Source organism: Aplidium turbinatum, chromosome 3 (genome assembly GCF_918807975.1).
Source record: "Aplidium turbinatum chromosome 3, kaAplTurb1.1, whole genome shotgun sequence".
Classification (NCBI taxonomy): Eukaryota; Metazoa; Chordata; class Ascidiacea; order Aplousobranchia; family Polyclinidae; genus Aplidium; species Aplidium turbinatum.
The window spans coordinates 14,540,163-14,551,835 of record NC_137474.1 but is presented as its reverse complement, the minus strand read 5'-3'; the positions used below and the strand labels follow the sequence as shown (position 1 = coordinate 14,551,835).

The following is an 11,673-nucleotide window of genomic DNA, read 5'->3' as shown; positions in this document are numbered from 1 at the left end:
TTTGGTTGTCTTAGAAAATTTAAGCAAAAAGCGAAAGCAGAAATTGTTGTAGGCCTATTGCAAAATGTGCAGTAACTTACATGACCTTAAAAGAGCATCCGCCCGCCGCTTCCGGCGCCCCTGTAGGTTCCACTGTATATGTGGTTCCACTAACTATTCTTAATGTGAAAATTGTTTGTATTTATTTATTTCGTTTTTGTAATGTTGACCACTTGAAGTTTGTTTTGTTTGTTATTCTATATATTATGTAGCCGACTGCAACTTCTTATGTTTTGATTGCTTGCTTGTGGACACGCCAAGAAGAAAGTGTTTTCAAAAGGTCCATACTTTTGGATTTGGGAACCCCCCCTTGAGAATGTCTGGCTACGGGCCTGTGTATAGACTCTTCTTTAGTCCTAACATTATCACTAGATATTGAAAACAAGAGGCAGGAAAAGCAGAAAAGGCAATTTTTAAAGCATAGCCACACAGCCACTTCTTTTTTGAGTAGCAATCGCTTTGAAAGTGGCAAGTTATTTTTTTTGTTCAGTCGTCTGATGCAAACCTTATAAATTTAGAACCGGTCTTCCTTTATTTATGACTTCAACTTTAGATTGAAAGTTTATTTTTTAAAAATCTCTCAGATTTGATACTAAATCTTCCTCCATTTTTTAGTTAAATTTTATAAGAAACAATCCTTTGCAGTTTACACTGCAAGAAGTCACATACCGCGTACTATACGGCATTCCAGCTTGACGAAAAAGGTTTCATAGCTGTGACGTCACATTTGAGGCAAGCCTCAAATCGTAGCTAAATCGTTCATGATGATTTCTGGGCGACTTTGCGAAAGAAAAAGGCACGCATAATGCAGTGTATGGAAGTTTTCGGATCTGAAGTGAGGCACAGCTTGGCGTTGCCTCTCCTCGCGTACTGTATTTCAACGATTTTGACCACGTGAACGCTCGATATGAATATCGCCACAGAAACAGAAAAAATTAAAGCACAGTTTGGGTGTAGAAACGTAAAATTTGCGGGAAAGGGGGCACGACTACAGCAATTCACACAAATAAAAGCACCTAAAAACGTGCAATATTTACTACTTTTTAACAAATAATATTTATTCTGTGATAACTATATCTTTGATATAAATTTTGCTTTGCCAGATGTTGGCAGGTGAGGCACTGCCTCACCTGACTGCACGTCCCTGACTTTCATCCATCTCACTTGGGGTAAAACAGTTGTTGGGTTTGTATCTTTATATTAGATAAATCACTTTCATTAGTTGGGATAAAGCCCCAGCTAGCAAAGTCTATCTTTGTCACTTTATACAAAAGACGGATTTTGCCTTCTAGAGTAGGAGTAGGACTACCTAACTTGAGAGCAACCTAGTAGGCCCACATCACGTAACTTATTCGCAAGCTTTATCTTTTTTTTTTGCCAAAAGGAGTGCATCGTGTTTCTATGTGTTTATCAGTCTATAAATAAAACCATCACAACAGCGGTGATCCACTCTGACCAGTTTCATGCAGAGAAATCTAAACGGACCTGAAAGCGCAGGTTCTGAACATCGTTGACTACTGTAGACCTAAGTCAGTGGTTTTCAACTGTTTTTAAGTCACGGAACGGTTTATGCATTAAAATAATGTTGCGGAACACCAAATGAAGTTTTATAATGATGCAATAAAACTAAACAATAACAATTCATTCACATTTAGTTTTTGTCAGTGCGATATCTGGTCCTGCAAGTTGGATGTTCAGCAAGGCAAAGACAGCGTCGGCGGCTTTCCACCTTATCAAAGTGGAAGCACAGCGTGAGATCAACATTGATGGGGAACGCCTGCCCTATTGTGCCGAACCTACTTATTTTGGCATAACCTTGGACAGGTCACTCACGTACCCCCCGATACTTGGAGTCACTGCGCAAAAAACTATCTACACGAGTCGCACTTTTGAGGCAATTGGCGGCTTTCGGCTGGGGAGCTGGTGCCAAAACTCTTCGTACAGCTATCCTAGCCCTCGTTCATTCCACTGCTGAGTACTACGCACCAGTTTGGTGCCGTAGTTTTCACACCCACCACATTGATACCGCTATCACCGATGCACTGAGTACTGTAACTGGATGCCTTAGTCCCACTCCGACGGACTACCTACCCATCCCAGCAGACATCCAACCCGCTGAGCTACGTCGTAAAGTGGTCACGATTTCTCTCGCTTGCCGCGCTCTGAACCCTGACCATCCCTTCCATGCAACATTCAAGCGACCACCACCTATAAAGTAGCGGCTGAAATCAAGACGCCCCTTTTTTCCTGCTGCACAACAACTAGTCGAAGTCGAAATTCTGCCACTGAAATTGACTAGAATGAAACCGCCAACCAATCATAAGCTACGGTTTAAGTGACGTAAAAAATGGCGAAAAGAAGGTCATAGAAAGCAAATTAAGTGATGGATTTTTTTGTCAGCTGGTTGGCTTAGGGGTTAGGGCTAGAAAGTAGTCATTTCATTGACGCGTGTTCGATTCTCACCACTGCTATTGCTCTTTTTTTTCTGTAATTACCAAATAAAGTTCAAAACAAGCATTAACTCTCTGGAGGAGCGCTAGAAGGGTCACAGTTGGACGATAGCCTCTTATAACACGTTCTGATTGGTTGGCGGTTGCATTGTAGTCAATTTCAGTGGCAGAATTTCGACTTGTTAAAGTGGCTACTCATGTGGAACACGATGGCAAAACCACACCTCTACGCTCCGTGACTTCATACCCGACGCCGATCCCCGTCCACCTGGGATGTCCCTCGCAAGGCTTGCGTGTGTCAGGCTTAACCGCCTGCGATCTGGCGTCGGCCGCTTTCATTCCGACATGCACAAGTGGGGCCTGGCTCCTTCATCAGAATGCGAGTGTGGTGCTACTGAACAGACCGCGGACCATGTCATCTACCAGTGCCTAACCCACCGGCCTCCACACGGTGCGCATGGTCTGAGAGTCCTGAACGACGAGACTGTTGAGTGGCTGATGATTTCTTGCCCTCCAATCTAGCCTAGAAAAATCTGCTCAAACGCCGATGATGGGAGAAGAAAGCTCAGAATATCACGTGCTGAGTCACTTGACTGTGATGTCATATGTCACGCATGATTGCGTTACTGCTTTGGCACAGAAGAATACGTTAAAAGTTCCTACCTCGCGGAACACCGGTTGAAAATGTGGCCCAAGTAACAAGTCACAATAAATGCACACAAGTTTTATTTAAAAAAAGCTACACAGCTTCAATCGACGCGAAATTAAAAACAACGATGTATTTCTGGTGAAACAAGTTTACGTTATCGTAAACCTCTTCGAATGTCGTTAATCGTTACAAATAACTGCCATTTTGACATGCACACGGAAATAGCTAACATTCAGTCATGCATGAAACGTTGTAGCATTGTGACAAGACAACGCAGTGGTAATTGGTATGTGGAAAACGCTTAAAAGCCTACTAAATGACATTTTCAAAGGGGAATTAAGCATTAAAATGAGAATACATTTAAAAAAAAAATTACCGAATAAAATTTGTTTTCAATGGCACTGGCAAGGCCCAAAGTCCAATGTTTCATTTATTTTTCATTTTTTTCAAAATGACCAAAAGTGGAAAACTGCTCGAGAATACGTCCTATCGACAGCAATAACAAAAGCCACTTTACCACATCTGATGTTTTGAGCAAACTGTGTGATGTTTTGATGTTGAAATCTGATGTTTTGACGTACATACATAGCCTACAGCCCGCAGTAACAACTTTTGCGCGATCAGCTGATTGCTAGTCTATAGTGACGTAGCTGTACAGTCGCACGCTTTGCTGCTCACGCCCATTCTCGTTTTGAAAGCTCTGACAAAAGCACGAGCGGAATGCTGATCAGACCGCAATGGGGCAAAATTTTATTGAAAATCGTTTTATGGTAGCACGTTAGACACAAAGAAATTGTACAATCACCAAGTCAGGTTTTTCCTTCAGTAAGGAAAACCGGGGCGTGTTGTCACAAGGGGCGTGTTGTCCCAGCAATTTTTTTGTACTTGCACTGACTGCTTCGAGTCTATATTTGTAGCACGTGCTTCGTTAAGAGTCATCTTTATTTTGAGGTTAGAAAAGTTAAGAAAAGACAGCAGGTTTAGCTCAAATTAAATTATTATCAAAAATTTGGTCATTGATGTAAATTTCACTAACTTTTCAAAACTGTGTGACGCTTTCGTAAGAGCAGTCTGACCGCAAGTATGAAATCAGTTTTATAGCTTATTATGTTAAGAGTTTAGCCGACACATTAGAAGTAAGTAGCTTGCCTTTTCTAGCCGCCATTAAAACTTTTGTCTGACTGTGTACGTCGGGGCGAGTTGTCACAGCTGTGACAGCTTACGAGAAGCAGAAGCAAAATTTGGCATAAACTACCGAACCCTTGGTCGATATGTGAAGGCAAGGAAACAAGACCCAAAGCACTTGTTGAATTAATTTCAACTTGTTTATAAATGTGTAATTCCATGTAATAAAATTTGTTCAGTAAGGCAAACCGGGGCGTGTTGTCACAGGTTTGAGATTTTTCGATTTGTGCTTTTGCTATATACAATGCAAGTGATTTGGTTATATCATTCGTACTCTGTCCACTTACACTTCCTTTTGCCACTAGTTAAACTTTTTAATCGCAAAAGGATTTCAAGACAATCAAATTTTTGTAAAAACAAAAAAATTGTGACAACACGCCCCATGCTTAGTGACAACACGCCCCGTGCTGGGGCGCGTCAAACAATTTTTTATTTTACAAAAATTTGATTTTCTTAAAATCCTTTTGCGATTAAAAAGTTTAACTAGTGGCAAAAGGAAGTGTAAGTGGACAGCGTACGAATGATATAACCAAAGCACTTGCATTGTATATAGCAAAAGCACAAATCGAAAAACCCCAAACCTGTGACAACACGCCCCGGTTTGCCTTATCCCTTTAAATGAAGTTACTGAACATGGTTTAATTGCATTGTTTGCGCCACGCAGGTCAATTAGATCTCAGTAGTGCAGATGATCTGAGGTTAAACCAATTTAAAAAGTTTAGCGGAGGAAAAGAGTCTTGTCTGCATTTGAAATGCTACAGAGATGTCTCACAATCCAAGTCTGTATGGAGCAGAAGCGGATCCGGCAGTAGCTTTAGTGGGAGCCATTTCAACAAAACACAATGATGTGTACTTCGACATTAATCCGACCTTACAAATACACTGTGAATAAAGTTTCTTCTCTGTGTTTTAGGGGGGAGGGGGGGCGATCCCTCCCAATATATGGTAGCATGGTTAGTTTTTATAGGGGGTGGACAATGCAGCGGTAAACCTCACGCTATAACAGCAACGTCTAGAGACGTAAAAAGGAAAACTTTGGCTGAGTAAAACATACACAACGTGAACTATAAATCATCACTTTACATCATTAGCTAACAAAGTTTTTATTTTGACATCGTCTCAACGTCTTGTAAGGTTGAAAAGATGTAATACGCGACCGTGCTAGCAAGGTCATGTTTCAATACGTGGTGGGTACTCCAAATAACACAAAAATGAGCAAAAACTTAACCAGTCGATATCAAGTCACAAAAAATGTAAAAACCTCAAAATAAAACGATTTGTAAGTTGCTTGATCCACCATCAGTTTTTTTTTTTTCGGTATACCATCATCAGTATAAGCCTTATGCATTTCATCACGTGCTGCAAATTGCCACGTACCAGGGGCTCTATCCACTTTTAGAATTCGGGGGGGTGATTTTTGAACAGTGGGCTAAAATCGTCATAGTCATTTCAACTTCTGGGGGGCTGCGCCCCCCAGACCCTCCATTGCAGCATCAGCTTCTTTCTGTTCGAAGCATGTTCGGTTTCGAAGTCGTTTCACAAAGTATGTTTCGGAAAGCGCATTTTTGGGTAAGCAAACTGGTAGTCACTTAATTAACAAGAAATAATTCTGGCTCTGCAAATGAAAACTCGAACCAATCATAAACTACGTTTTCCGTGACGTGAAAAAGGGCGAAAAGAAGATGATACAAAGCAAATCAAGTGCTGGATTTTCTATCAGCTGTTTGTTTGTTTGTTTGTTTGTTTATTTGTTTTTCAACCCTGCATTGCGAGAAAGCGGACTTGAGCGCTATGCATCGGTGTACGCCTTCCGACGTACACCTGACCCACGCTGCAGCCGACGGCAATGTCTGTTTCCGGTTGTCTACTCTACTTATGACTTAAATTTGGTACTACCCATTACTCGAAACCGATCACTGGGTAGAGGCAATTATACTTAGTGAAGTTTATTCCCCAGAGAAACAACAGCAAGTGCGGGGGGGGGGGGGGGTGGAGTCGAACATGCAGGCTCTCGACTGCGAGCCCAACGCGTTAACCACTCGGCCACTGCTGCCGACTAAGTTGGCAGCTGGTTGGCTTTTTAGGGGTTAGGGTTAGAAAGTAGTCATTTCATTGACGTGGGTTCGATTCTCACAACTGCTATTGCTCTTTTTTCTTCTGTAATTACCAAATGAAGTTCAAAACAAAGATTAACTCTCTGGCTAAGTGCGAGAAAGGTCACAATTGGACGGTAGCCTCTTACAACATGTTCTGATTGGTTGGCGGTGTCATTCTAGTCATTTGCAGTGGCAGAATTTTTTTTGTTAAAGTAGCTACCAAGCAAACTAAGTTAAAACACAGTGTAAACGCCTGGCTCGTAGTTCAGGGTTGCCAAACCAAAAAATCATATTGAAATGAAATATATATTCATATTGATAAAAAATTCAAAATGTGCTAAACAGCGAAAATATATTTTTCAAAATTTGATCAATAAAATATCACAAAACCTTTTCAAAGCCAAATGAGTGGGGGGGTGATTTTGCATTGATCACCCCCCCACTCCAATTAGTGGGGGGTGATCACCCCCCTCACCCCCCCTTGGATAGAGCCCATGCCACGTACGGTATAAATGCAAAACACTTTTTCTCAGTTTTGTGGTAACCACAATCAAACTATTCTACGTTACAGACCTACTGCCTTTGAAGAAAATTGAGGCTGCCGCTTGAGTTGTCATTGTTCTGAATGCAGTAATAATATATAACATAAACAGCTCAGACGCACGAATCTCAAAAAGGTTGCAATCCTTCGTTTTCCCTTTTGGATATAAGTTACGTACTAACACCAGTCGAGTAAGAGCTAGGTTTAAGGCAGGGGTTCTTAAACTGAGGTCCGTGGACCCCCAAGAGGTCCGTGGACTAGTTTTAGGGGTCTATGAAGGACCAATGGAAATCTTAGTGTATAATTTCAAAAATGGAATAAATTTTTCAAAAGAAAAGAGATTAAGTTCAAACAACGCTGATGATTTTCCTCAGGTCATCGTTACTCATTGCTTTTTACATCGCCATGCATTAGCATCGAAAACTCTCTCAACAAATTAGAAAGAAATTTTGTCTGGTAGTGTGAAAATCGTTAATTTTACCAGAGCTTGTGCTTTGAACCATCGAATATTCAAGAGGTTATGTCAAGAAATGGGAGCGGAACATGAAGTTCTCCTCTGTCATGCAAAAGTTTGCTGGCTGTCAAGGGACAAGTTTTGAAGCGCTTATTTGAACTTTAAATGGAAGTTTCTTTTTTTCTAAGAGACAAAAATATCGAACTCTCAAAGCAGTTTAACAGTGAAATTCAAGGGTTAGCTTTCTTGGCGGATGTTTTTACTCATATGAATTAGGTAAATCGTTCTATTCAAGGCCCTATTGTTACAACTATGGACGCTTCTGAAAAACAGCTATTCAGAACAAGTTATCTCTGTGGAAAAGGAGATTGGAGACAAACAACTATTCTAATTTCTCAACGTTGGAAGAAATGATGCTTCAAAATGGAACTGCAGTTTGTAATGCGCTACTATTTTCTCTGCACACAGACATATGCAGACATTTGGAAGCATTGCAAAACTCTTTCAGAGGTTAGGCTACTGCTTAGCCGCAGAGGATATTAAAAATACGGCAACTATCAAAACAAAGAGTCGAAACCGTGGCTGCAAAAGATGACATGAGTGTTGCCCTATGAAAGACGAAGTCACAATTTCGTGTTCTTGTTGTTCATGTTCTTGTTGAAAACAAACAGCAGCATCCTTCACATAAAATCGAAGATATTGAAAAACAATTTGCATTCGCTATTTCTTAAATTTAATAAAATATAAATTTTGTTACCAATTCATTTTAATTTCATTGCGTTATGTCCAATTCATGCTGATCAAAAAAGTTGCTCGGACTAGGCCACAAAGGGGGTCCACCCAAACCAATTTTTTTTAAGGGGTCCGCGTTAAAAAAAAGTTTAAGAACCCCTGGTTTAAGGGGAATACAAATGAGAATTTTTGGAGCAAAAGGTATGAATGTTTAGACAGCCTAAGATAAGTCCAGAGGACCGCAACAACAGAAAAACTAAACTCATGTTGTTTTAACAAATCTGCATTTTTTGAACAAAAACAAGCTCTTGTCGATACATTTGTCCTTATGAACGTAGACCAAAGAAACACCCCCCGGAAGTAAACCGTTAAAAATACATACAAGCGTATAGGCCCAGAAGCTATTGCCATGTTAGCTGGAGTCAAAAGCTTTTACAATTGTAGTGGTTAAAACCATAGAGCTTCAAAAAATAGTGAGAATATGCATGGCCAGAACACGACTTAACTTTTACACACCACAACAACCAAAATAAAAATTTCACATTTTTATATACGTATTTTCATCGAGCTTTGAAGTCTAGCTCATAGTTTAATAACAAGTTAACAAAAAAAAAATTAAATAAAAACAAGTTAACAAACCTCGTTTTGGAAACAACATTATGATTGTATAAATTTTATGAATTGTAATTTTATTTTGAATGGCATTGCAAAGCAACATTTCCGAAGGTCACCTGCCTCGTCGTCATCCCTGGTTTGAGGTTAGCTTACATGAATCATAAATGCAGGACGGATCATACAAAAAATACCATTTTATATTAAAAAAGGCAAAACCTTCATTTTTCATGGTAAAAACTAACATGAACGTCATTTTTGTTTGGAAACCCATTGTAAGACCTGGTCTAAACCAGTGCCGTCCATGGCGCTGACTTCCTTTATCGTCCATACTCGGCTTTCTGGAAGGCTGGACAATTGTAACTTTTTCTTTATGTCTTCAACATCCATGCAACGATCTTTTAAATCTCGTTTATTGGCCAAGACACAGATGTATGCAGTTTGGAGGTTAATATCGTGAAGAGCTTTGTGCAACGCTTCCTTAGCTTCCTCCATTCGAGCTTCATCAGCCGAATCCACCACATAGAGAACGCCATTCACCTGAAAAATTGAGAAAATTAACCACGAATTCTTCTTCTGAGTGTACGTTTTCCCGTTTTAGTGCAAGTTTGTAACACTGGTTATCAGTAGCGTTGTCAGGGGGGGTATAGGACACTTTTATACCCGGGCCCGGAAAAATTTTAGGAGCTGGAAACTTTTCAAGGTCGAGGAAGTTGAAGAATACTTTGCACTGAGTTTTACCATCAAGTCTTTTCAGCAGTGTCGTGTTTAGGAGCCTAGGAATGTCGTCGGCAACGGGCCCAAATTATTATTTCAACTGTCCTGCTATAGTTAACATCTTCAAGGTCTCGTTCTTAGCCTTGGCTTAGCCTGCAAGTCATCAAACAAACGAAAGAAAACATTTTACAGTTAAATTATCAGGGAAGTCTCATTAAGCATTTGGATGAAGAAATCGCTACTTCCCGTTTCAAGCAAAACGTTTTAAATAAATTCAAAACATTAACTCCTATTCTAATTAATTGGTATATTCAGCAACACCAAAAAGTAATTGCTCGAAAAATTAAATTTATTGTCACAAAAAACGATATTGAATAGCACACATCTCCATTTATTAAACCGGTCCATTTTTACATTGATTCAACGTTTCTAGATGATAAATTAATGTAAAAAAGGACTGATTTACTTACGTTTTCGTAGTAATGCTTCCATAAGTCTCTGATTTTGTCCTGGCCGCCAGTATCCCATATGTTAATGGAAATATCCTTATATGGTATTGTTTCGTGATTAAAACCGACCGTGGATGTTGTCGTCCCAGCGTCCTTAAATCGCAATTTGTTCAGAATTGAAGTCTTTCCGGCTAAATCAAGACCAATCAGCACCAAACGAAGTTCCCTTTTACCAGAACTGCAGGCATTCCCCATGACGGAGCAAGGCCTCGTATTTGTCAATGACGCAGTAGTTTCTGTGCTGTCAAAACACGATTTTGGAAATGCTTTCTTGTTTCAAATGACTTCCTCAAAGCGTTCATGAAATGTAACACAATAAATGCATATGGCCTACCATAAACAGCAAGTCTGCAAAATGATGCAATATATTTTAACTTTGCTGACGCGACGTGGTTTTGCTAGACCTTGAACAATAAATGATCATCAACAAGGCATTACTTGAAGAACATCATTCAAACTTCGTAAGAATGAAAACTATACAAAACCTTACAAATGAAGCATGGCGACTTTGCATGTAGATTTTCCTATTTGTTGACTTGCATCAATAGCTGTATGTGCTGTGCTGAAAACGTTTGCATTTGTTGTTTTGTTTTGGTCTCTATACGTGGTTTGAAGAACGTTGTACAATTGAATCATTTTGTCGTCTATCGTTTGTTTACGGGGTAGTTTACGTTTGTTTACGCTTACGGGTAGCAAGGCTACTCCACTTAAATGACAGCCTATTATTTTTGAATACGGTAATGTCTTTAAAACAATAAGCGTGCCCTCCAATTGGTTTCATAACCGCTTAATTCAATGTTTAATTACATGTTTTACATTCTTTCCCACACTAATCTGTGTAATCTTTTAGCAGTTATACACTGCACATTAGGCCTCATTGTAAAGCACAGTTTAAAATTAAAAAAAAGAGATTAAGAAGCGCTAATCTAAGTTTTTACATGGCCTGATGTAAGTCAAACACTACTTCAGTTTCTCAATAATCTATTGTAAAGGTAAAAACTGAAATTCGGATAAAGCTTTTTTCTACTCATGAAACCATAAGCTGTTTAGGCTGATCTAACAACTTGCAAGCTGAAACACAATAATAGCTATGCATAAAAATTTTCACACAAGCGTCTAAAAATAACAACTTCATGCAATTGTGAAGCTAGAACTGCTTTCAGCACGGCACAATTAGCCTATGTGACATGCCTCATGCCTCACACCCAAAGCCTCGAGTCCAAACCATATTTTGAGTTATAATGTGCTGACTAATACAAATCAACCAACTGACGACGTTGGTGTATTTTTGGCTCACTGGTGAAATGCTGCACTATGACAGGCTAAAAACAAAAGCTAGCAAATTAAAAAAAATTCACTGCTAAAGCGTCAGTAGTTCTAATCTAACCTAAAAACGTGTTTGCTTCAATTTCTAGTCTTGTGGAACTTCCGGTCTGGCCAACTACAAAGCAACCATGTTTCAACATTGTAATCACGTTTTGAGGAAAGAACTAATAAGTTATGATTTTAACCTGTTTCAAAGCCTCTATTCAAAACTAGGTTTGTTAATGAAAATACAATCAAACCCATTTAATTGGACCACACTTAATCGAATCCCCCACTTATTCGGACCACTCTGGCTCGGCCCAGATGTGGCCCCATTAAGTGGGTTTGGCTGTATTTCGAAATATTTATATTTTGTTTTCACCG

The 11,673-nt window shown here is 39.6% G+C and overlaps 1 protein-coding gene across 1 annotated transcript; it reads right to left on the bottom strand.

Moving 5' to 3' along the window:
- Positions 1-6,915: 6,915 nt before the first annotated feature.
- On the bottom strand, positions 6,916-10,327 carry LOC145766408 (ADP-ribosylation factor 1-like 2). The gene is made up of 2 exons (XM_082578116.1): positions 9,946-10,327; positions 6,916-9,298 (listed from the first exon to the last, which is right to left on the bottom strand). Exons 1-2 carry the CDS (start codon positions 10,177-10,179, stop codon positions 9,011-9,013), a joined length of 522 nt encoding a protein of 173 aa, XP_082434242.1. The 5' UTR covers positions 10,180-10,327; the 3' UTR covers positions 6,916-9,010.
- Between the last annotated feature and the right edge of the window lie 1,346 nt (positions 10,328-11,673).

What these genes read in the sequence shown, in the direction of transcription:
- LOC145766408 (XM_082578116.1), bottom strand. Translation starts at nt 10,179, where the DNA reads ATGGGGAATGCCTGCAGTTCTGGTAAAAGGGAACTTCGTTTGGTGCTG. An exon ending in GGAAGCATTACTACGAAAAC is followed by an intron (nt 9,299 to 9,945) that starts GTAAGTAAATCA and finishes TCAATTTTTCAG; the next exon opens with GTGAATGGCGTTCTCTATGT.